At 30.6% G+C, this 25,304-nt stretch overlaps 1 protein-coding gene across 2 annotated transcripts in view; it reads left to right on the forward strand.

The window, feature by feature from the left end:
* Nucleotides 1-5,186: 5,186 nt before the first annotated feature.
* Nucleotides 5,187-25,304, forward strand: part of LOC139521751 (lachesin-like) — a 75,920-nt gene continuing 55,802 nt past the window's right edge. The window contains exon 1 of one of the 2 annotated variants that reach the window (XM_071315331.1): nt 5,187-5,409. In XM_071315331.1, the coding sequence (XP_071171432.1) occupies nt 5,352-5,409 (58 nt within the window). In that variant the 5' untranslated portion in view covers nt 5,187-5,351. Of the gene's footprint in view, nt 5,410-24,667; nt 24,926-25,304 lie in introns of those variants that run through there. The other variant, XM_071315332.1, reaches the window with a different exon arrangement.

The raw sequence follows: 25,304 nt of genomic DNA on the forward strand, positions 1-25,304 counted from the left end.
CTAAGTAAGGAACAATATAAATATACATTTACAGTAAAAGATTATCTTTATGATATAATTTGTTGTTCACTAACAAGTGTAAATTACCAAAAGTTAAAATTATATTAACTCATCATATGTACAAAATATTTTAGATGTTACATATTATTTTTTTTAAGTGCTGTTTGAAAATGATCGTCATCCAAGTATTCATAGAATGTGATAGATGATGGACATTCTGTAAGGAAGCAAAAGGCTTTACAGGTTAAGGATGAATATCTTATTTAACAGACAAGTAACAACTTTTATTTTTTAATTTTTTTTACAGTTAAGTGATTTTATATTATTGTCACCTGTACATGTCTACTCATGCTTGCATATATATAAACCCATTCACACCTACATTCTGTCTTATTTTCAAGTTTTCTTGAAACAGAATGAGAGAAAAACTAATTTATTTCTATAGGGGCATTTCATTATCGATTGATTCTGTTTCAGTTTTATCAAACTCCATAAAGTTTGGCACACAATACTGAACTAGTTTACTCTCGAATTACAATTTCATAACAATTTTTAACTGAACTCAGAAAACAGCATCCTCCTCAGATGCTTAAATTGACATAATATAAGCATCTAGACTATCCTGAGAGTAAGATTGTTGCTCCTGTAACAAAAAAACCCAAACTACTGCTAGAGCTACGAGCAACAAAGGCTGATGTCAACACAACCCTAGTTTATGGTAACCATCATGAGTTAGTCATCAGATATAATGTTTGTATGTCACATCCTTCAAGGTACCTGTTTTCGCGGTCTTGTGTCTCGACATAAGATGTAAGATCTGTTTCTTTCTGATTGTGACCTTTCCCGATTGTTATAATTTGTGAGGTTGCATTTGCATGACGTGTGATACATGCAAAGCAGGAGATGCTTGGTCCGTCAATAAATCCGATAAAATACACATCTTACGATATAGAATGTTAATTTTTTCACTATTTGTAGATCTTTTAAGTTATGTTTTTTTTGTAGTATGCAATGAACTTTTCAGAGTTCTTTCAGAGCTTTTACGCAATACTAGACTATTTGTATTGTTTGTATGGACAAAATACACTTCTGGCGTATTAAAATTTTGAACTTGTTGCCTTTTGTTGGCTGTTGTTCGTGTGATTCTTTGTCAATTGTGTTCTCCAATTTATTTATATTGTAGTCCTGTGTTGTCATTTTGATGTTATATTTCACATGGCCATAAAAGTGCGAGGTTTGGCATGCCACAAAACCAGGTTCAACCCACCATTTTTTCCTTTAAAAATGCCCTGTACCAAGTCAGGAATATGGTCATTGTTATATTATAGTTCGTTTCTGTGTGTATTACATTATTACGTTGTGTCGTTTGTTTTCTCTTATTTTTGAGTGTAAATTCACATTGCGATAAGACGTGTCACGGTACTTGTCTATCCCAAATTCATGTATTTGGTTTTGATGTTATATATATATGTTATATTTGTTATTCTCGTGGGATTTTGTCTATATGTGTTACATTTTAGTGTTATGTCGTTGTTCTCCTCTTATATTTAATGCGTTTCCCTCGGTTTTAGTTTGTTATCCCGATTTTGTTTTTTGTCCATGGATTTATGAGTTTTGAACAGCGGTATACTACTGTTGCCTTTATTTGTATTGAGTAGTCAGACATGTTGAAAGTTTTTTTTACATGTTTCAATCAAAGTTACATTAATCGGCCATTTCAAATCATAAAATAAGACCAAGGATAATATTAATATCTAATTTGTGGCAGTCAAGTATGCATAATGCCCAATCATAGATTACATGAATAAGTATTCAAGTTACTCTGTCAGACATTTAATTATGATAATCAAAACATGACCAAAGAACGGCAACTCAATTTCAATTGAGATGAATCGAATATAAAAACATAACCTTCAAAAACTTGATTGAAAATAGTTTAATTGATTACTTTAAAGCTAGTTACATTGTTTTTCAATTTTAAACCAAGACGACAAATCTTATTTATGGACATATTTTCTAGACATTTATTTAAATAACAACGGAATTTCTCTAACTTGTTATTATTACCATAATCATTATTATTGTTCTAATAATACAACTCAATATAACAGAAATTATGCCTTGGAACAGACATTTCCTAATGTAGAAAATATTGGAGTAAGCCTTGTTTTAAAGCTAACTAAACTTCTTACTTGTATAACTGTCACAAATAATTCCATTATATTTACAAAAATGTGTGAGCAAAACGGGTATAATAGGTTAAATTGTACCTAATTGGGTCACAATAGTCAACATTGTAATATAATCCTATTCACTATAAAAACAAATAATTATTTCAACAAAGGAAAACAAAATGGCATATAGATACTAAAAAGACAAAGCAAGTAAGTAAAAATTAGAGACTACACACTTGGAAATATTTTGTTTCAAAAGTTTCAATAAGTTGCACTACCTGTGTTGTTAATTTTTCGGTAAAGAACAATAATGAAAAATTTGGATAATAGTAGTCAACCGATGCTTCAAACTCCAAAGTTAATTAAGAATACAATCAAGGGGATACCCTCGGGGACGAAACGTCCACCAGCAGTGGCATCGACCCAGTGGTGTAAATAGTTGTCAAAGGTACCAGGATTATAATTTAGTACGCCAGACGCGCGTTTAGTCTACATAAAAGACATCAGTGACTCTCATATCAAAATAGTTATAAAGCCAAACAAGTACAAAGTTGAAGAGCACTGATGATCCAAAATTTAAAAAAAAAATACTGCCAAGGTATTACCAATGTTATTACACTTGATCGGGCGGAGCTTACGTTTTAATTTGCATAATGAAAGTCTATTTAAAGATGTGTATGATAAGAATGATTGCCATTATAATTATTACTTGTATTACAATTATATTTTGCCTGTAAAGACCTTGATCTATTCTTGAACGCATTTTTTTTTCTATTTGTCTTTTGTTGCTCCTTCTTACATATATACATTCAATTGGTTTTTTGAAAGTTTATTTTGATATGTGCCACCTTTCGATTCTGGTAAAATGTAAAATGAATAATTGAACAATAGTTATTTTGAACTTTCAACTAGGATAGCTTTTCCGCATAAATTTAAATATTGGTAACTGAAAGGAAAATAATCTAAAACCATGAGGATGCGACCCTTCCAGTGCACATGACATGGTATATTTGTTACTCGGTTTACCATTTTATTTGCAGTTTGTTTTGGACTAATAAGTGAAGACCAATTGGTGGCCTTCGGCTGTTGTCTGCTCTATTGTCGGGTTGTTGTCGCTTTGACACTTTCCTTTTCCTTTCTCAATTTTTTTGAATATCCCTTTCGTATATCCGTCTCTTTTTTACTGTTTTTTTTTTTACATTTAATGAGTTTAAAAATATACAACATAAATCGACTTTAAATAAACTCTCCCAGTATAACACATGATCTGCAATGATGGGCATGTACACACATTAAATTGCAAGCTTTGAATTGCTACTACTACAGTACAATATTATTTTTTACTTTACTAAATATGCAGGTTTGAAATACTTCCTATACGCATAAAATCTTGGTAATTCGCGTTTAAATATTTATATGGCTCATGTAATTTTCATTAGACAATGCTGTTAATAATACGAAAAACTGATGTATAACAATGATCCTGAGTTTAATTTGCTATAAACCAAAACATGGAAATGACAGAAGGGTAATTCAATTGTTTTATAATTATATATTATTGTTTATCTGATCTAAAAAAAGGAAAAAGATAACAAGGTCAAAAGATTCCATAATTCAATGCACATATGGAATAAGTAAACAGTTTTATTGGCTAAGTAAATGCAAACGGAATATGAACAACTCTTAGATTTGTTCGCTACCTAAATAACAACTTTATTCATTTGATTAAATTATTTATACAATGAAAAAATGAACAATTTTACATTTGTAGTCAAATCGAAAAAAAACTTCTTGTCAATTATTAAGATATAAATCCATGTTTAATAAATTTCAGCAATGAAAAATATTATTTTTATTACGATCGATGATGTTTCTGCAGTTAATACCATGAAAAAGCCAATTAAGAAATAGGAAAATGGTTATCACGAAAAACAGAATTAATAAATTAATACTGGCACCAACAATGAACAAAGTTTTTGCAAACGTTTGATTAGTTTTCACAGTAAGTTAGGATGAGATCAATATTTTTAGAGAAAAAAATAACAAGAATTTGTAAAGTAGACAAAATCGTAGTCTTACATACAAAAACGTAAATACTAAAAAACTAAGTCTTTTCAAAGAAAGAAGGTCTCGATTTGTGAAGTTATATATAAATCCATAAATGTTTACAATGAAAGAAATAAGTGTGATAACGAGTCATAGTGTTTCATATTAGACTCTGTTCAGATGTAATAATCAATCAGATTTCAAAATTATAACAAAGTGATTGCTTCATCTAACCTAGAGTTTGATCTTTCTATCACATTAAATCTAAGTTCCATGAAACCAATATACTGTAAAAATTAAAACACTGATTTGATCCTCTATCTGAGTCATACTGTTAATTTGCTTTGTCCGGTATACAAGAAAACATAATCAATTGAAATGTCTTAAGTCTACACAGAAACAATACAATAAAGATATCATTCTGTATTTATTACAATCTAAATAAAACAAGTTTGCTACATTGACACATTTGATGCTCAAATCCAATTACCAAATTCTATTTGGTTCATCTAATGTCAGAAGAAATGAATTCTTGAGCTTTTCTCGTGGAGTAGAACTCTAGACTCTAGAGTACCATTTTGGTAATGAATAGTGGATGGAAAATGACGTTCTTTCCCTTAGGAGATATTACCGTTTTCTGTATTATGGCGTAATTCTAATGGCTTGATTGTTTGACTGCAAAACAGCAATATAATCTTTTAAGCACAGAATAAGTTTGTATCCTTTAAAAGTTAAGTCTTTCTTAATAAAGATTACTTAAGAATCCTACGTTTGTTGATTTCTGACAGATACACTCCTCAATATGAGCAATATTTATACATGTCACTTTATTTATTTTAAAACTGTAAGATCTTATTGAGCTAACAATATTATTGACGACAGCCTGGGTCTCGTTAAAATAAGGCGATCATACTCAAATAATCAAATTACAACACTTCAACATATGAACATGTGATAATAATGTTGTTAATGTGTTATATGTAATAACTTGACAACAATTTACAGAGAAAACGGAATACTATTTTCAATTACCTAACAATTCGAGCAAACACTGGAGGTAAAATGAATTAAATAGTCATTTGTGGTCGTTATAAACAAAAAGATCATAAATGGACGTAGTTAAGTTTAGCGATGATGAAGCATTCTGTGTTAAACATTTTGGTGACATTCTTATTTTGTTCCCCAACTGGTAAGTATGTCTTTATGTGTTTCCTAACTCACTATTATGATTTTATACTGATCGCTGCAATTAAGCTTTAGCTTTTAGAAGAAATAACATTCGCACCGGAAGAGAAAAGTTGAACGTTTATGTTGCACATGCATTTTGTTTTGAGGGGGGAACTTCTATTTTAATATTTTGTTAAACCTGTAAATATGGTCTGCATTGAAACAAACTGTAATGAATAGTTTAACAACTAAAATGTATTTCTATTTAATAAACACCACGTAATTCCTACAACTTTTCGATACTAAAATTATGGCATTAGATAAGGAGATGCTTTTCACGTGCTGCGTAAGACGTCTTTACATTTTATTCGTTGGAGAGATACTGACGTTCAGAATGTTGTTTAAAACCGCCACATTATGCATGTGTCTTCTTTAGGCCAGTAGCTCATTCTGGCATAGAGTTTATATTCATTCTGTACGTTCTTCGTAATACTCCACTTAAAATCAAAATAAGTATCTATCATGATTTTATTTGCCATATTGGGGACATGATTTTGTTTATTCAATCCTAGAAATAATTTAAAATTTTATGCCAGAAAATCAATTGCACATCAGTAAATTATACGATGGAAATATAGACTTACACGAAACAAAAAATCAACACATGGAAGGTATACTAATTCATAGCCCTATTGCTTTCTATGTTAAATTCTGTAATTTCAAGCATTAATGGCTACTTTGTCAAACGTTCAAATACAGTGACAGTTATTTCATGTCAAAACTGTACCTTATCCTGACTTGTGCTGAAAAAAACTCAAAATACCTTAAATTGCATTTTAGAGCGTACTGGTTCCCAGAAGTTTTATAGTACAAAAAAAGAAAGTCTGACATGAACAACAGGCCAAATGTGCCATCCTATCAAAATTTCACATATTTCTATATTATTCGAATAAATCTTTCAACAAAGGACATACAGTGTTCCCAAGTTCCCAAGCTTTCATTAGATACCAACACTACCCAAATATACCCGTTATTGACAAAGATACAGATATCTGTAAGAACTATTTTGTTTAAAATATGTACTTCTTTCTGGTATGTTCTTTCCGATAAGGCCTGTATTAGTTGTTCTATACCTGGAATGCATGATTTCTGTGAGCGCAAGAAGTGTTTCTAAAACAAAATTCGTGAACGTGAGCAAATGAAACCTGGTTGTTGTATTTTGAAGTTACTATCGGTACTTTCCTCGATTATGCCTTAGAATGAATTGGAGGAATAACCAGCCATTTGTATAGGTTTATAATCTATAATTTGCACCGTTACACGATAGTTTCTTGTACTTCTCTATTTTATACCCATTCCTTTAATGTGTTTGCGCTTTTTATTTTGGCATTTGATTATTAAGGACTCTCTGTTTTGAATCGTCATCAGAGCTCAGTATTTTTGTGATTTAACTATTTAGAAAGTATGGAAAGCTGCAAATTATCTTGGAATTCCAGTTCTATGCCAAATTCATGTGTCAGAACGCATTTTAAATATCTACTAAAGTATTTTTTTTTGAGAAACGGAAAACATGATTTGCTACACCCTTTGACCATTATGGATTGGTGTAATTGATAGATGCTTAGTTTGTGATTCCTACTTACAGGAACTTATATTGGCAAATGAATTCTTCCAATATTGTTTCAAGAAACATAGATATTAGCTATTGGCAATTATATTTTAAACTATGACTTTCATCATCAATATTGTGCAATTATGAAGTAATGATAACATTATTACTTAATTAATTTGTTTAAAAGTAGTACGCGTAGATTTGTAAAACACTATCTCATATTTTATCATTAAATGTTCATGATAATGTATTTTAATTAATTGAATTTCAAGGGTAAAATCCACTCTTTGTGAACTTCTTCCTTATCTGTGCATGCTACTCAAAGCTTAAAAAAATTTTCTTTTGATATAATTTTATAATGCATTACCTTTTAAATGTTATGAAATGTTGGGCATAGCATGAATAATTTAATATATTATATTATATAAATCTTCTTTAAACTGTAGAAGTCAGGTTTGTTGTTTGTTAAATGTTTTATATGGTATATTTTGTCAAAGTCAAGTAATATTGAATTTCAAAATATTTGGAAACAGCAACAAAATGTTGAAAAATCAAGGAAACCTTTCGTGATGCTTAGTCTTTAATTTCTAGGTTTTGTCTTCTGTAGTATTATTTGTCTGTTTGTCATTTTCTTTATTAGCCATGGCACTGCCAGTATATTTTCGATCTATCAGTATGACTGTCTCTCTGGTATCTTTCGCCCCTCTTTTTTGTTAACGTAATTTGAGATTGCCTTCCAATTCTTTCGTCTGAAATAACACCGGAATGAAAGCGAACATTTAATACAAGCTTTTCCTGTCCATGTCCTGAACCAGCAGAACACAAATATTAATTAGATCAATTTCACTAGAGTTGTTATATTTCATATCGCTTCTTCCATTAACTTGTTAATGACTATAATAAACTGATGCGTCATACACAGTATTTACCGTAACAAGTCATAAGTTGCAAATTTGGTCAGTCTGAAATTGATATGGTGCATATTATCAATGACTTACAGACATGGCCGATTTCTGATTGCTCATTGCCTTTAATGACCCGTACCAGCTGCAACAATATCAATAAAAGGCAGTCAGCAAATCTTCATGACAAATTACTTTGTATGTCTCTAATTATCTTTCATTAATTGGTGAAAACAGAAACATGTGCACGTCTCACCATTTTTATAGATATTTGATGATATTTGACATAAAATCATTATACATATCGGAAATTATTTGTTTGGTATTTGAAGTTTTTTTGTTTGTTTTTAATAGAGTTTTATACACTCATAAGATGTTATTTGGAGTCTTAAGTTTTTTTTGTATTTAATAAAGTAATGTATATTCACAAGATGATATCGACAAAACTTTTCGCAATAATAGATCTCATGTCATATCGTTTTTATTATAAGGAACTTTTTTGGTGCTTATAGTTGATGTTCTTTTAAAGCATTATCGTATTTCATAGAGGGAAATAGATTTTTAATATAAGATATGAATTCAAGAAAAGTGTGAAAATATCAAGACAGAATGAGCTACAGCGATAATTTGTTTGGGGCCATTTAGAACAAAAATAAAGTAGGCAAAAACACGTAGCCAGAAAAGTAATTTCCGTCTAGTAATTTCCAAGACATTTTCCACAGACTGGTGCAGCTTAATGTTCATTTTATACAGAGGTAACATTCCTGCAATAAGTTTAATATTGTCACCATGGGACACTAGATTGACCAAAGTATCAAACGGCCAATTATTCATTTTCCTCAAAATGTTTCAGTCTGTCCATCAATTCTAACCTAAACGGTTATTAGATCGATTCCCGGCAATTTTGTTAACTTGTACATATTACAATAGAGAAATTGAAATCAGTATGATATATTACTTTTTGTGATGGGTGTCCTCGCGGGAAAATGAGGTCTCTGGCTTCCGTTAAAGGGACAAAAAATTCCGTCAAAACTAATCTCTAATTTAGTCAGTCAGTGTCAATCACTAGAAAACAGAGTAAAATTTGTATTCAAAATTCAATTCATTACTATGGGAACATGCGCCGGACGACGCTTTCTTTTTATTGTCTAAGTTAATATTATCTGCAAACCTGTTGTTTTTATATATTTGGTGACATTTAGTAAGAAATGCATGTGGGGATTACGATTAAAATGAGAAAATGTCGAGGAAACTCTACTTTTGTTGCATAATGTCATAAATGGCATATTGCACATTCAAAATGATAGATATCTTCAAAAGGAACATATGTGAAATATTGTTATCTCCTATCCTTAATTATATATCAAGGTCAATCAGTACAAACTAAAATAGTTAAGTCGCAAAACTGCGCATTTGTGGTAGTGATGAACATCTAAATTTGACTTTTTAATGTTCTTTTAAATATATCAATTTCTTTTAAACTTTGCTTTGATTAATCGGACGATAAAGTTAAATGGACAATAACCTATGTTGCATCATATTTAAAAGCGATAATTTTACATACAATTGAAAAATTGTTAAGTTCATCACTATTTCAAGTAATAAGTGTCATGTCATTTTGCAAGAATCGGTTACGTGATAACTTTAGATTGGAAAATAAAAGAAAAAAAATAAATGCTTCTGCTTCTGTCGTTTGATGGTCACCATCTTTTTTAATTATTCTGCCACTTTTAGTCAAACTTAGGTGTGCGCATACGATTATTTAAAAAGAATTGGTCATTTATATTCTCGAATTAATGATATAAATGGAATTAAATAAAACTGTTTTGATTGCACGGTTCTTTTGTGCCTATTCCTATTTATTTGACTAATTTTAAAATATTTAAATGCAATGAACATCTAATGTCATGATGACCAGTGACCACAATTCAACAATGTAAATGGAGCTCTCTATTTGGACATTTAACATCTATAACTATGATCATTAAAAGTTAAAAGGTCATATATATTTTTTATTTTATTTTGTGGAATAATTTTGATTTTGATATAACATTGAGCGTGTGCCTAGTAGATATAATGAACATTTCCAATTAAAGACTAAATATCATATAATAAAATAATATAAAAAACTAAAATACTAAGATGAATTCGAATAGGGAAAAGTCCATAAATAAAGGCAACAGTAGCATACCACTGTTCATTACTAGTCATTCGATTAGCAAAAACAAATCCGTTAACAAACTTTAACTGAGAGCTACGATCAAATATAAGAGGAACTTAACGGAACACTAGAAACTCCACAACAATAACGAACGCCAACATACAAAGACACGGCATATAGATAAATAAAGAAACCAGTAGTATACTGCTGTTTGAAATTCATAAATCGATAGAGGAAAAACAAATCCGGGTAACATACCAATACTGAGGAAAACACATCAAATATAAGAGAACAACGACACAACAGAAACACAACACTAAATGCAACACTCACATAAACGAAATATAATATAACAATGGCCATATTCCTGACTTGGTACAGGACATTTTAAAAAGAAATAGTGAGTTGAACCTGGTTTTGTGGCTAGCCAAACCTCTGGCTTTTATGGCACTGTTAAATATAACTTAAAAATGACAACATTCATTGACAGGACTACAATACAAATAAATGAGAGAACATCATGACAGCGAAACACACAAATAATAGCTATTAAATGGTACCAGGCTTATAATTTAATACGCCTGACAATATATAACAACTGTCATATTTCTGACTTGGTACAGGACATTTTACAAAATAAAATGGTTGGAAGAACCTATTTTTTTAGGCTAGGCGAACCTCCCGCTCATATGGCAATGTTATAAATACCGCTATTCAAACAATCGCAAGTACACTCAGCTCAGAGAAATACATACATCAATAATAGACATAATCAACCTATGGAACGAATAAAACGACTGTCATATTGCTGACTTGTTATAATCATTTCCGGAATAAAATGGTTTGTTAATATAAAAAAGAAGATGTGGTATGATTGTCAATAAGACAATTATCCACAAGAGACCAAAATGACACAGACATTAACAACTATAGGTTACCGTACGGCCTTCAACAATGAACAAAGCCCATATCGCATAGTCAGCTATAAAATGTAAAACAATTCAAACGAGAAAACTAACGGCCTTATTTGTATGAAAGAATGAGTTAATTCTGTTTGAATCCAGTAGCCAAAAAATGTGTAAATAAACACCACAGAGGAACAACATAAACTAAAAAATTCAATAATATAAAAAAAAAAAATCTAACAAAGACAAAATAAAGACAAGGGTAAGCGAAATATAAGCGAAAAGTAAAAACCTCCTACGCTTAAACCAAACTTCTAGACCTAATTGCATCAGTAGCACCGACAGCCAAAATCCTTTTGTTTTAAACACCTTAAACTTGTTAAATTCCTTGTAATAACCAAAGTAAAGAGACCAAATACTACAGAAAATGTATATCTTGCTTTACAATAATACACGTAAACATTTTGTATATTCTTTTTTTGGAAACAATTAAATCAAATTTGAAACAGGAAACAATCACGTTTGAACTACAGTTCATTATGCATAATTTCCATAATAAGGATCAACGAACAGTATCATATTTGATTGTATGGGTAGTGTTCTTAAATTCTAGCTCTGTAGGATATATTACTCTAACTGATAATTATATTGAGACTGCGTTCAATCCTTGTAAAACTTGAGTCAATCTTATCTTCTTTCGTTTCGTAAAAACTCCCCGCATCTGCGTCATAATGAATACAAGTAGAAATCTTCAAGTAGCGACAATAGATTATTGTCCATCAAAACCTTTGATTCAGACAAATCCCTGTCATGATTTTGGGTTTTGATTATCGAGAAAGTTGTGTATTTAAGAAACAGATTGTATTTAATAAAAATAACACTTTATTTTTTAAGGGGTGCATTTAAACCGCTTTTCTGGAATTCCCGTCATTAGGAACGCTCAATTCATTTATTTTGGCTGAAGGGTAAATAAAATTTGTTTTTCGATTTGTTAACTTTATCATTGAGTATGAAAAAAAAATAAAAATGGCAAACATTATGATCAATCTGTCAATTATTCTAACTATCGATTTTAACTATAAGAAAAATGAAAAAAATAGAACCATATGTTTATATAATGCTACTAAAGTATATATAATAAAGCAAGGTCTCTTAATAATATAATATTTTAACTAAATCAATGTGATTTGTCTATCTATGGATATGTACTTAACGGGAACGTGTACCATTAATTAAGATTTGTGTGCTGGAATGAAGGATTACATGTTACTAAATAAATATATCATAAGAAAGGTAAAGAGTTGTCGATACCCTTCTCTTTAAAATCCATAATAAACGTAAATAATTAAACAAATGGATTCATTATTGGCAGATTTGCATGTCAAATTGTAAACATCTCGATTGATTCCCTATTAGAGCGTGTTTGCATAGGAAGATATAAAATATTTGTAGAAGTGTTATAAGAACGGAATGGGACACCGGTAATTGGCCATTTTACGCTTGTTTTTGTTATCACGGTTCTCCAGAGACATGTTCAGCAAGTTTGTTTCATCGATCAGACTGATTGATAATCTTTCACTGATCGATACCGAAGTAATTTCACATTTTTACCGGTATGCGTGAGTGACGTTTGTGCCCGATCATTCTTCCAGCGGAAACATTAAATAATACATCTGTCACTCAAGATGTCCCTATCAAAGCCCGCGTCTTTTATTCTGTCGTCTGTGTCTACATAATTTGTTTTCGTTCCATTCTTTTGGGTCTCAAATTGATATATTAAATCAATATACTTTCACGTTTGCATATTTATTATTTTCATTTATTTCTTATCATAAGATTTCCTTTCTATCTACTTTCTTAGCCTTGAAAGAAAGGATACATATACAGAAGCAAAACAACACATTTTCAAGTTTAGTTTATATTTTATGATTGGTGGAGTAAATTTTATGATTGGTTGAGTAAAAACTGTAATTTGGACATTAGAAATTTGCAAAAGAAATAGTGTTCTATTGTTACTATATCATAATTATGATCAACTGAGTATATCAAATCCTAAGTATTTATTTTACTTTTACTTGAAAATACTGAACATAAATATTATAGAACTAACATCAAATACTCTTGGACAATTTAATGTTAAAATTTTAATATATAGGAAAAAACGTTTAATATGAATAACATAAAAAATTAAAAAATTAAACTGAAACACGTTAATAGACGTTGCTTCGGATTATTGCTAGTTGTTTTAATTCAAAGTGTTTTTTTATGGAAGACTATAAAGAAAGGTGACATATTTTTAAAACAATCACGATTAAAAGTGGACTGACTTAAGAAACAAGAGGATTGAATTTATTTCATCCATTTCCGAAATCATAAAGCAATAGTTGTTGTTGGTCGAACTTTATGTTTCCTCATAAATGATGGATTAGGAAATACATTTCTCTTTTTCTGTCGCTTATGTATATTTAAGTTAGTTTTAAGAAGTTTAATCTGAAGACAACTTTTTTTATATGTATTTGTTTGTACTTGTCCTTAGTCAGGAAGAGGGACGAAAGATACCAAAGGGACAGCCAAACTCATAAATCTAAAACATACTGACAACGCCATGGCTAAAAATGAAAAAGACAAACAGAAAAACAATAGCACACACGACACAACATAGAAAACTAAAGAATAAACAACACGAACCCCATGGAACCTGATGTTTAGTGGTTGTGCTTTGTTGATGTGTTTCGTAAGTGTTTCTCGCCGCTGTTTTTATATACATTATACCGTTAGTTTTTCTGTTTATCCGGTTTTACACTATTCATTTGTGAGCGTAAGCCAATGCTCCGTGTTGAAGACCGTATTTTGACCTATAATGGTTTGCTTTTACAAATTGTGACTTGGATGGAGAGTAGTCTAATTAGAAATCATACTACATCTTCTTATATCTATTTTGTATTAAGATATGAAGTACAATATTTCATTTGAAGGATTAAAACAAGGAAGTAGCTGTCTCTAAAATTTAAAGTGGGAAAAGAGATGATTACGAAAGGTATTTCTCGTTCTATACTCTATGGAAACATCATGAATCAAATTACATAATGCAATGGAAGTCCATAGAGTAACGATTCTTCCAAATTATGCCATAAATATAATTATTTTATAATGTTTTAAAGGGATGTTGAAGATGCTAACGGTATTTACCAAATTCATAAGTCGAAGACAAACTGACAATGTAATGATAAATTACCGAAACATCCAATGGACAGACAACTAAAAAAAACCCCACTACATAGAATACTAAAGAAGGAGCACCACGAACCCTACCAAGACCAGAGATGATCTCATGTGATTTAGACATGTGAACAAATCATGTTCCACTGATGCCACCTATCGTGTTGTCTATGTAAGTAATATCGATAACAAGTCTCAATCAGTGATGTAAAATCCGAGGAAAGGATGACGAGAATGTAGTTAAACTTTTATTCAAGCGTTTTGTGTGTGCGAGTACGTTTGCATTCGTGTTGAAAAGAAGTGAAATAAACAGTAACCGTAAACTTTTAAAATCATGTCTTGATTTATTTTTTGCTGAAAAATGTTTAGCAGTATGCATATTTTATAATTGGTATGGATATGATATTATAAAAAAAATCTAAAATGTAACCTTTGTCTGTAATTTCCTGATAATCGTAAAAATGTCTGTTTCTGTATTTATCATTCAAGTATTGCCTTATCTCGTTATACAGATGCATACAAAAAGTACATCCCTGACAAAATATCATATATACCCAGTCCCCATGTGTTCTCTCCCACAAATAATATTCATATAAGTATAAAGGACGTTAGATAAAAAAGGCATATTTTGTAAAAATAAATTATGGTTTCAAACTACACAAAGGTGAAACATGACAAGTATCCAACACAATACCAGGCACAGTAATTTACCTTAATGCAGATATAAAGTGAAATGTATATGGTTATGATGTAATTTGTAAAGCTAATGCATAGTAATAGTGGTGTTCTGCAGCAACTTTAGTCCAATCATTGGTTAAACACGATAAACTATGATCTTTATTTTAGGAGGCATTTGAAAATATTGATATTAGAATTTAAATCGCAGATTCGGTCATCTCAGTATATAAAAGTTGTATTACATGAAACATTTTTTGATGCTTTGGAGGCTGATATGAATACATTATACACATTATGCAACACAACGGAAAAAAGAGCAAACAATGATAAAACTTTCTATTTATGCCTCATTGAAACTAGAACTACATTGTTAAGTATAAAAAAGTTATACAAAAGTTAACAACTGATAATATGATAATGGAAATGAACTTTTATGTGTTCAATTTTTTAATTTTCTGTTGAAAAAAATGGATTCTAAAACACAAATGTTTGATATTTGTTTAAATATTTTGGATAATGCAATAAATCAGCAAGTTTTCTTCATAAAAAAACCCAGTCTAACCAATACAATTGCACATATTTGTACAAATTTGCAGATTCTGGTAGATAACTAGACTGATTGTGTACTGCAATAGTTCAATCCAAGGAATCAGTGCTTTGTACGATGGAGATATATTTTTTAATTTCCAATAATTAATTATGTAACAACAAATTTAATAACCACAGTATCCAAACCACCAAAATAAAAATAAAAACGTTTTGCACTACTTTAGAATGCTGCTTTAATTCATGAGAATGCACCTTTTTTTGTAGTTTTACATTGCAGAATAAGATCTGTAAAATTATAACTTTTACTAATTTTTATATTACATAACAACAGTTTGAATTGATAAATTATTATAAACAACGTTCGAAGTATTCCTGTGCGGCTTGGCAGTAAAGATAGAAGTAGAAACAGCTTTTACCCAATCTGTTTCAATATCATCTGAAATTAGTTCCTTAATTAGAATCAAATTATGTTTGGTTAATTTCAAACGAACTTGATGAAGGTTATTTCAGAAACATGTAATGAGTGACTTTAACGAACTTGATAAAGGTTATTTCAGAAACATGTAATGAGTGACTCAAGTGCATGTGGAATAGGACATAAATATCAGTCTTCAGAAGAAACTGTAGTCGTACTAGTGTAATTTCCTTAAAGCCAAATAATAAACCAACTAAGTTGTTTTGTTCCATGATATAACTTTCACTATACCAGCCTATGAGCTTTTAAATGCAAAGACGAAACCGTTGGAACCAATGCAACTAATTTGGCTATCTTTTTGACACAGATGAACATATTGAATGTATGCAAACGTGATGTTTTTCTCATTGTCAATTTCCCATTTCACAGAAGTCACATAATCTTTTTTGTCGTTTAGCCTTTACATATCTCATCTGACACGTTACGTCTGTAGATGTTCATATTATATGGACTTCAATAAATGCAACTCAAAACCTTCTCTAGGGGCTAGGTTACCGTTATGAGTAAGAACAACTGAATCCGACACTACAGAAGTATTAAGTAAAACATTACTAATTGGATGACGATAAACGACATGACTAAATTAACGAAAGACTTGGTTTCAACGTCTTGGATCTGATAAGACAACAGAATATTCGTTTGGTCTGTAAATTTACCAACAATGTACTATTTCTTATCGTGACAGCCTTAGAAAGTCTGAATTTGTATGCTAGAGGATGTATTCTCAACAGAAGACGCCCATCTTGTCGACGTAACTATGTCTCACACATCATAAACAGTCTGCAAAAACAATTGAATCGATCATACGTGATATTTAAAGTGAAAGTAATTTAAAAATGTTCAAATGCCGTACATCGATAACTGCAGAACGATACATATCTTATACATATCTTATTTTGTTAAAAAATAATTTCTATATTAGAACCGATAAAGTCAATTTAAAGATTTTCTTCAGTGATTAATGAATAATCTTTCAGAATAGTTGAATTAAAACATCAATAAATTTATAATTATCGTAAATTTTCAATAGACTAGGTAATCTTAATATGGTAAAAAAACAATTATATTTTTTTTTATATTAAATTTATTTAAAACCAGTTCCATTTGTTTATATGTTCGGAGTTGTTTTTCGATTGTGGATTATTTAAAGCAAAACTGTCATCAAGGCTAAGTGATATACAGTTTTTCTGTTAAAAATATTCTTTATACGGACGTTATACACCTTATCACTATTTGTTTCGCCATTACTGAACATCACAAATGTTCCCGTAAAATTTGACGCCATAATAGAAAATATCTGACGCCACAATGGAAAAGTGATTATTGAATGACGTCGAAGGTTTGACTTCCGCAGATTTTCGGGTCAAACGGCGCTGATTTCCAAATATTAATAAGGTGTATTGTCATAAACTATGATTCCTTACAATACAAGAAAAAAATCTGCTATTAAAGGATATCCTAAAACATATCGATAAACTTTATTGCAAAGATGTCGTGAAGCAAAAATTAAATGATTTAATCATCTCATTAATATTCTGGTAAGCAAATCTATCACGTTTTTTTAAACAGAAGAAGGCTTTATATGAGTTGCACCAAAATATTTGAAATCAGATATTTCAATGGAGGTTTTTTTTTAAAGTTTAGAAGAAAACTTCTGCTTGATAAGGTGGTGTGGAAGTGAATCGAAGAGTCTCAAACAGCCTTACCTGTCAACTGGATTTGAAAGCACTATCAAAAGCATGTAATTTGTCTAAAATACAAAATAAGTCGTCTTCACTCCGAAAATGATTAATTCTATAGTTTTTGATCTTTTTGACTATATAGGGAAAACGGTACTATTTATTCTGCCATAGGCGACAATATTAACATTTTCTAAATTTACCACTTTTTAAGATAAAAACCTGGATAAAACAGTTGTATGTTGTGTTAGTACTTTAATATTGTGTTTTAAAAATTAAAGCCAAATAGTATCATGACCAACTGCCAACGGAGCTTGTTTATGTTATCCATGCCCACCGTCATTTTGCACCAAATTTATGAAATTTTGCAAGTCTTTTCGAATAATTCTCTAGAAAATATTTCAATAGGTTTTAAAATTTATATTGTAAATATACACACTGCAGTTATTCATAGATAAATAAAAAATATATTGTACCCTTACATCCAATCACAGCGCTCATAATTTGACTTCCTTCACCTGCCTTGGGTACACAAAAGGCCAACTTAATGCTGGGAAAATTAAATACTACCGTTTTCCCTATACGAATAAGGCAACAGTAGTATACCGCTGTTAAAAAGGTAAGAATCGAAAACAAATTTCGGTGGACTAACTCGGCATCGAGCATCACCGAGTAGACATCAACTGTCGAAATGCGCATCTAGTTCAGAAAAAAATGATACGTTCATGTTATTGCACATAATTTAGAACAAATGTGTTCAACAATTTCTTTAAGAAAACTTGTAAAACATGTACTAGATGCCGATATGAAACGGTATTTAGAGTTTTCTGTGTAGTATAGCCGATACAAGCTAGTAGGGACCGCAAAAAAGCTAGAGGAGGCATAACGCTGAAATGTTTACTATTGACTCTGTGGATAATACGGTCTTGAACGTCCATTAAATAAAAGGTGCTTCGTAATATTTTTTAGGTTTTTAGTTTATTATGACAGAAAAATGCAAAAACATTGTTCATGCAGTCTAGAAACTAAACAAGATGTTTTTAATAAACGCATGAAATAAATAAGTCCGAGGAGAAACTACTCTCTAGTGAGTGACCGCTAAGTAATACTGCACACACTGATTACAATTCTATCATCTGCATTAAAAACATTTCTAAAAACTGTGATGATCATAGGAAATTGGCTGCAGCGTATTGTACTGCGTCTTGTTTTTCAGTTCTACCACAAAACTGGTATCAGCCAAATAATTGTTTATTATTTTTTGTAAACTTGATGAAATACAAATTTATTGATTTCGAACACATTATTCTTGATTTCATCATGTTTAAATCATTGTAGTTAAATGAATTTGATACTCAGTACAGGTAAAGCTACAACTGTTTAAATTTGCATCTTTGTATATCTCACTTTTGTCGTAGATTGGGAGCGCTACGCTACGATATGTTATACAAACTGTTTAACTTTTGACAGTAATTTTTAATTGTTAAATGTTTTTAACTTGTTACATATTCCTTTTTTATCATATGATATATATTACTTCCACAACTGTTCAGTCTTCATAACCCTACCCTTATGATGGGAGAGAGGACATGTTACTGATGAGATATGGAAAGTTGACAATTGAAAATGAACTGGAAAGTTTTTTTTTTACATTTGTCGGAGATTCGTGTTAGACGTCGTCCAGATGGTCACAATTTAAAAGAAAAACAAGCCGACAAGAAGATGATTTTAGCTTGATCCCATTAGAAGTCTGATATATTGTAATAAATAACGTCCTTCAAATGTAAAAGAGGGACGAAAGATACCAGAGGGACAGTCAAGCTCATAAATGGAAAATAAACTGACAACGCCATGGCTTAAAATGAAAAAGACAAATAGACAAACAATACTACACACGACACAACATAGAAAACTAAAGAACAAACAACACGAACCCCACCAAAAACTAGATGATCAATAAAAAAGCTAGTATAAAATACAAGTATCTTTTTGTTTGAATCAAAATGTATAGTAGTGTTTACACAGTTGGAACAAATACTTCAATTAGTCAGTAAGTTTAGTTTGAAGTATACTATGGTAAAGTAGTCGATTGCTTTATACATTGAACGAGGAAAGAACCTTAGATTGTCTGTCTTTCGATCTTCTGGCTCTTAAGTATGCACATTTGATTCACACACCCCTAGAGTATTTTGTTTCACAGACACTCTGAAGACCATATTTGATTGATAATAATAAGAAATGTTAATAATTTGTAATGCGGTTTCGTGGAGCATTTGGCACATCCATTAATATAACGTCGTATGTAATGTGGATATCAAATACAGTGATGGCAGATCTAGTTCTTTATCTTTGATTTAGTCCAAAAGACTTAAAATGCATACGAAATTAGAGTTTTTTATTCAAATGTCGCGGTTCCTGACAAGATTAAAGCCTTGGTTAACGGTAGTTTATGTTACTTTTTTTGTGTTATAACAATTACTGAGTTGATGTCACTGACTGGGGAACTTTTCGTCCCAATCCGTTTGTGCATCACTTTTCTGTAAACATGAAATGTCAATGATATGTTCAATAACTGTTTACAAAATGTCTTGTTATTCGAAACACCAAGGTAAACATGAATGAAATTCGGTTTCGACTCGGATATCGTGGTTCATAGGACATTATGAGATAATGCAAGCAAATCATGTATATCCATCCACATATATTCTCATTGGCTGTTAATATAAAATAAAAACATGTTCCTCGTTGGAGCTATTTTTCATTTTTGACGCTAAATGGGTTTATCTTTAAAAATAAGCATATTTTAATTTGCAATTTTAAGAATTAACTTGAAAACATTATTTGATATAAATATCAAAATGTCCCTTGTTGGGAAGTTGAAAACTCAGGAACAGCCTGTTTTTTTATCTATTCCAGCAACATTGCAAAATTAACTTTATTCAAGTTCATGTGTAATACCACCAAATCATGGTACGTCACATCCAGTTGTATACGAAAACACTGTGTCTAAACCACGCCGGCAAAATTTGCTCGGACTCGATGGTATCTAACATCCGGCACAATGACGGAACACCAATAGACAAAAGAAAGGTAGGTTTCTCCTTATTTTTTTTATTTTTTTTATGATATCGAAGAATAAATATACATATACAACTATTTTCTATTGTGAGATGCAATATTTTCTACAACCGTTCTATATTAACGGAGAAATAAGTCAAAATGCATGTCAAAATGACGAATTGAGTTAACCTTGCCTCGAAATTGTTTAATTTCTCGTTAAATTGTTCACATTGTACGGAAAGAAAGGTACGGGAAGATAGATATTGACACGGAGATTGCAAATGTAGTTATTATGAGCATCTCAATAATTGTATTTCTGTGTATGGAACAAAAGAAAAGGTCATGTCAAATTGAAATAAACCGGTTTCGTCAATGTTGTTACTTCACAATCACCCGGTTGCGTCTATATATATCACCCGATTCTTTTTTTTTTTTTTTGAACAAACAATTTATGAAAAGAAACTTTGGCACGGATCTGAACATTGTCTTTCGAGAATTTAAATATATATTTATTGTAAAGTAAACTTGGCGTGTTAAAATCTATTTTAAACGGGCACTTTTGGACATAGGTAATTATGATAATACACATTTTCCTAATGAAAGGCGTATCCCTTATTTCACTTAACTTCAAACTAATTTTAAATGGAATATAAATACTGAATAGCAAACACTGGTATCTAGTTATTTTGTAACATTATTATATTTTCTTTGTTTATAATAGTAGTATGTAAAGATGAAAAATAAAAGGATGTGTTTTGATTGTGCCATAATTTTAATTTACTATACTATATTATATACACTTAGTTTACAATATTTACTATCAATTATTAATACATTTATGCATTCAATCATTGACGAACAGTCCCAAACCGACTATAGTCTATTCTGTTCTGCACAAATTAATCATGCATGCAGTCCTGTCAGATTTTCTGGTACTATATATACTGTGTTACTTGCGCACTAAAGCGAGTTTCCACACTTAAGCATCCATAACATAGCAGTGAGATTTGTAACTTTCTCCCCGTTTCTGGTAGGCACATTTATTTTCATAGGCATGTTTTTCACATTATTTTTACAGTTCAAATTCAGTTTTTGTACAGTTCAAATTCAATTGAAACTTCAAGATAACTTTCGAAAACAATATCTGACAGTTTTGTATTTTCAATGTGAATAAAAGTTGGTTTGCAAAACATGACCGTCATTTATATCTAGGTCTTATTAAGAAGAAGTGACGGTAACCACTTATCCCATAAACATTGACAATGAGACAACTTTCTTTTAGACACAAAAATTATGTTGAATTAATCAAGTTTAGGTCAGCGTATGCCTTAAACAATGAGAAAACACACAAACTGCATGATAGCAAGCTATAACAGGGCTCTAAATTATAAATGTAAAACAATTCAAACAAGAAAACTACCTGCCTATTTTATGTTCAAAACGCATATGGTATAAAGCAACCAAAGACAACCATGGAATTACAAGCGTGTGATTCGGGAATGGACTGCGTCAAAGTGTTGTCGCTGACACAAACAGTACAACAAAAGTACAAATAATAAAAAATGATGAAAAAACCTTAACTCGTCCGATGACAGAGCCTGTATAGTAAATGCGCGATGTGTGCCAAAACTTGTACCATAGTTAAAATTATCCCTTAACGATTGTAGAAAAGATTACATACATAGAATGATTAGATTACTTATAAAGGTGTCCATCCTTTTGTGCGAGAAAATTACATATCAATTGTGTGTTTCGATTTTTAAGACCGTAAACTTTAATTTCAAGTTTAAACATGTTCAACATATTTTCCCATAACTCATATAGAAAACACATATTTAGAGAGCTTTAATCTCAATATGCTGTTAAAAAATTTCGGAATGCAAAGTAAATTAAAATATTTGTGTTCTATAATAGTAGGAATTCAAGTGTTTGCTTATTATTTATTTGAATCTGAGACTCATATAAATAATAAGTCGTTGTCCGGTGAACGAACTTGTTTTCCAACGACCCACACAACTCCTTTTGAACGCTGAAGTTAAATAATCAATTATAATGTAATGCGATTATGATTTTTTTTATTTGACCAAACCGGGTTATGCATTTTGAAATCTATGACGAAACCGGGTTGTATACATTGACGAAACCGGCCAGTTCCATTTTGACATGACCCATTTCTTTCGTTCCATACACAGAGATACAATTATTGAGATGCTCATAATAACTACATTTGTAATCTCCGTGTCAATATCTATCTTCCCGTACCTTTCTTTCCGTACAATGTGAACAATTTAACGAGAAATTAAACAATTTCGAGGCAAGGGTTACTCAATTCGTCATTTTGACATGCATTTTGACTTATTTCTCCGTTAATATAGAACGGTTGTAGAAAATATTGCATCTCACAATAGAAAATAGTTGTATATGTATATATATTCTTCGATATCATAAAAAAATAAAAAAATAAGGAGAAACCTACCTTTCTTTTGTCTATTGGTGTTCCGTCATTGTGCCGGATGTTAGATACCATCGAGTCCGAGCAAATTTTGCCGGTGTGGTTTAGACACAGTGGAAAATAGGTCGAAAAAAATATTCCCTTGAATTTGATAGTTGTAGGTAATTAATCCTACATTTTATTGCAGTAACACATTTCTGTGTCATAAACATATGATTTGGGTAATCCAAAGCACCAGTATTTTTTTATTTGAAGTTTCTATAGAATATTTTGTAAACTTGAGGTTACATGGTTACTAAATATCGTGCACATGTTAAATAAGGGGAGAAATTTGATTGGTTAACTTCCAGTGATGGTTATTTTCTTATATGCAATGAAATGTTATGTGATTTGTTTTTATAGTACTGGACAGGATAGAACTTTACTCATGCCAAGTATTTCTTTATTTAAAACAAAGATAAGTTCTGCATTTTTTCATGAAAATGGAAATTATACAAAGAATAATAGGGGAAAATCAATGGTGGTATTACACCTTCAGTAAATGAAAAGTGTTTGAAAAATGCATTTTATTTTCGTTTCTCATAGATTTCCTTAAACGTAATTGCAAAGTGCAAGCATTTTACTATCCCCATTTTTGAAAACAAATAGATTTTATTATGTGCATATATATACTATTTCGAAACACAGGTATTGAAATTGAAAATCTTTTTGGGGATAAAAGTAAACATTAGCAAAACATCATAATTTTACTCACTTTCTGAAATTCAACTATTTAATCGCATCTTTTAAGGAATCAAATAAAAGGGGAAAACCCAATTTATATTTTATACCATGTATCTGGGAAATAAACATCCCTTTTACGGCCTTATCTGTAAAGCATTCAATATAATATCTCTGCTGAAATTGGTTACCAACAGTTCCCATAGCAAAAATAATGTTTGATAAGAATTCCACTCGATCACTATGATTTATGTTCAATAGGTTACTCATATTATTCTTCCGTTATGAGTAATACCCAAATATGTCATGTATTCTTATGTAAGAAAACAATATGCTTCCTTCAATTCTTAAACAGATTATAAAACTATTTGTTTTTTGTTTGTTCTTTTTTGACCATTTGACAAATGTTGGCGCCGTGACGGTTAAGAAAGAATTCAGAGAGAAAAGTTCCTTTCACTACAATAATTAAAACCAGCTCAAAATATCTATTGATCTGGGAAAACTTCGAAATACATTTGTTCTATAAATATGTTTGGTTTAACTTTACATTTGATAAGAACAAATAAATTGCAAAAGCATCAACAAGCAAGTTGTTTTGAAAAATAGCATTAAACGATGAATTAAAATGCTTATTTGAATGCAGCCCGATGATATCTTGGCGTATTTACAAAAACAAATTAATATCGAACTCCTGTGTTAAGAATATTATTTCAAAGCTTGTAAGTTTTTTGACAATAGGCATGATAAATGATATCAATTATAGAGTGAATCTGTTTTCTTTCCTATCATAATTGCTATCAGAATCTTAGGTTGCAGAACTCTCCGGCGTATCCCGGAATCGATTCTATTATTAGTTACCTACTATGCTATTGGATGAGAAGGATTTGTTCGTTTGAATCATTTATGAAAACAATGCTCATTGGAATTTGAGAGAATTGTTTAGATTTGTTAATACACCTTAACGTGAAGAATTGATTGTTTTTATAGTTAATTATGTACAGGTGTTTCAAGATTATTTTCTTACCTATCACTTTCATAGTCTACACGTGGTACTAGAAGAACTTAATCAGCATGGACTTTGTTGAAGTTTTTGTTATTTTTCTATTTAATATTCCATTTATAAAAGGTAGGATACATGTTGTTGAAATCTCTCTATGTGATATGAATGTTGTATACATTGCAAATACGGAATAAAATATTTCAAAGTGTGCTTTAGAAGTTTCCAAAAGTTTCAAATATCGTTAAAGAACTCTTGTTGTAAAATAGAATCTGACGTGAAATAAACTAAGTTGTTAAATAATTAAAAGTTTGCAGAAAAGAGGTGGAACCAGTTTTCCATGAATTGAAGTTGTTATTTCTTTGAAAAAAAATCCTTGAATATTTTCTTTTACTAACGTTGTCACATTTTGAAAGTTTTATGAGATGAGTCTTATGTAGACGTCTAGCGCACATAATTATAAGCCTGATATCTCGATGAGTTTTTATGACGTTCAGACAACAGTATG

The sequence above is a fragment of the Mytilus edulis genome, chromosome 4 (assembly GCF_963676685.1).
Source record: "Mytilus edulis chromosome 4, xbMytEdul2.2, whole genome shotgun sequence".
NCBI classification, from domain to species: Eukaryota; Metazoa; Mollusca; class Bivalvia; order Mytilida; family Mytilidae; genus Mytilus; species Mytilus edulis.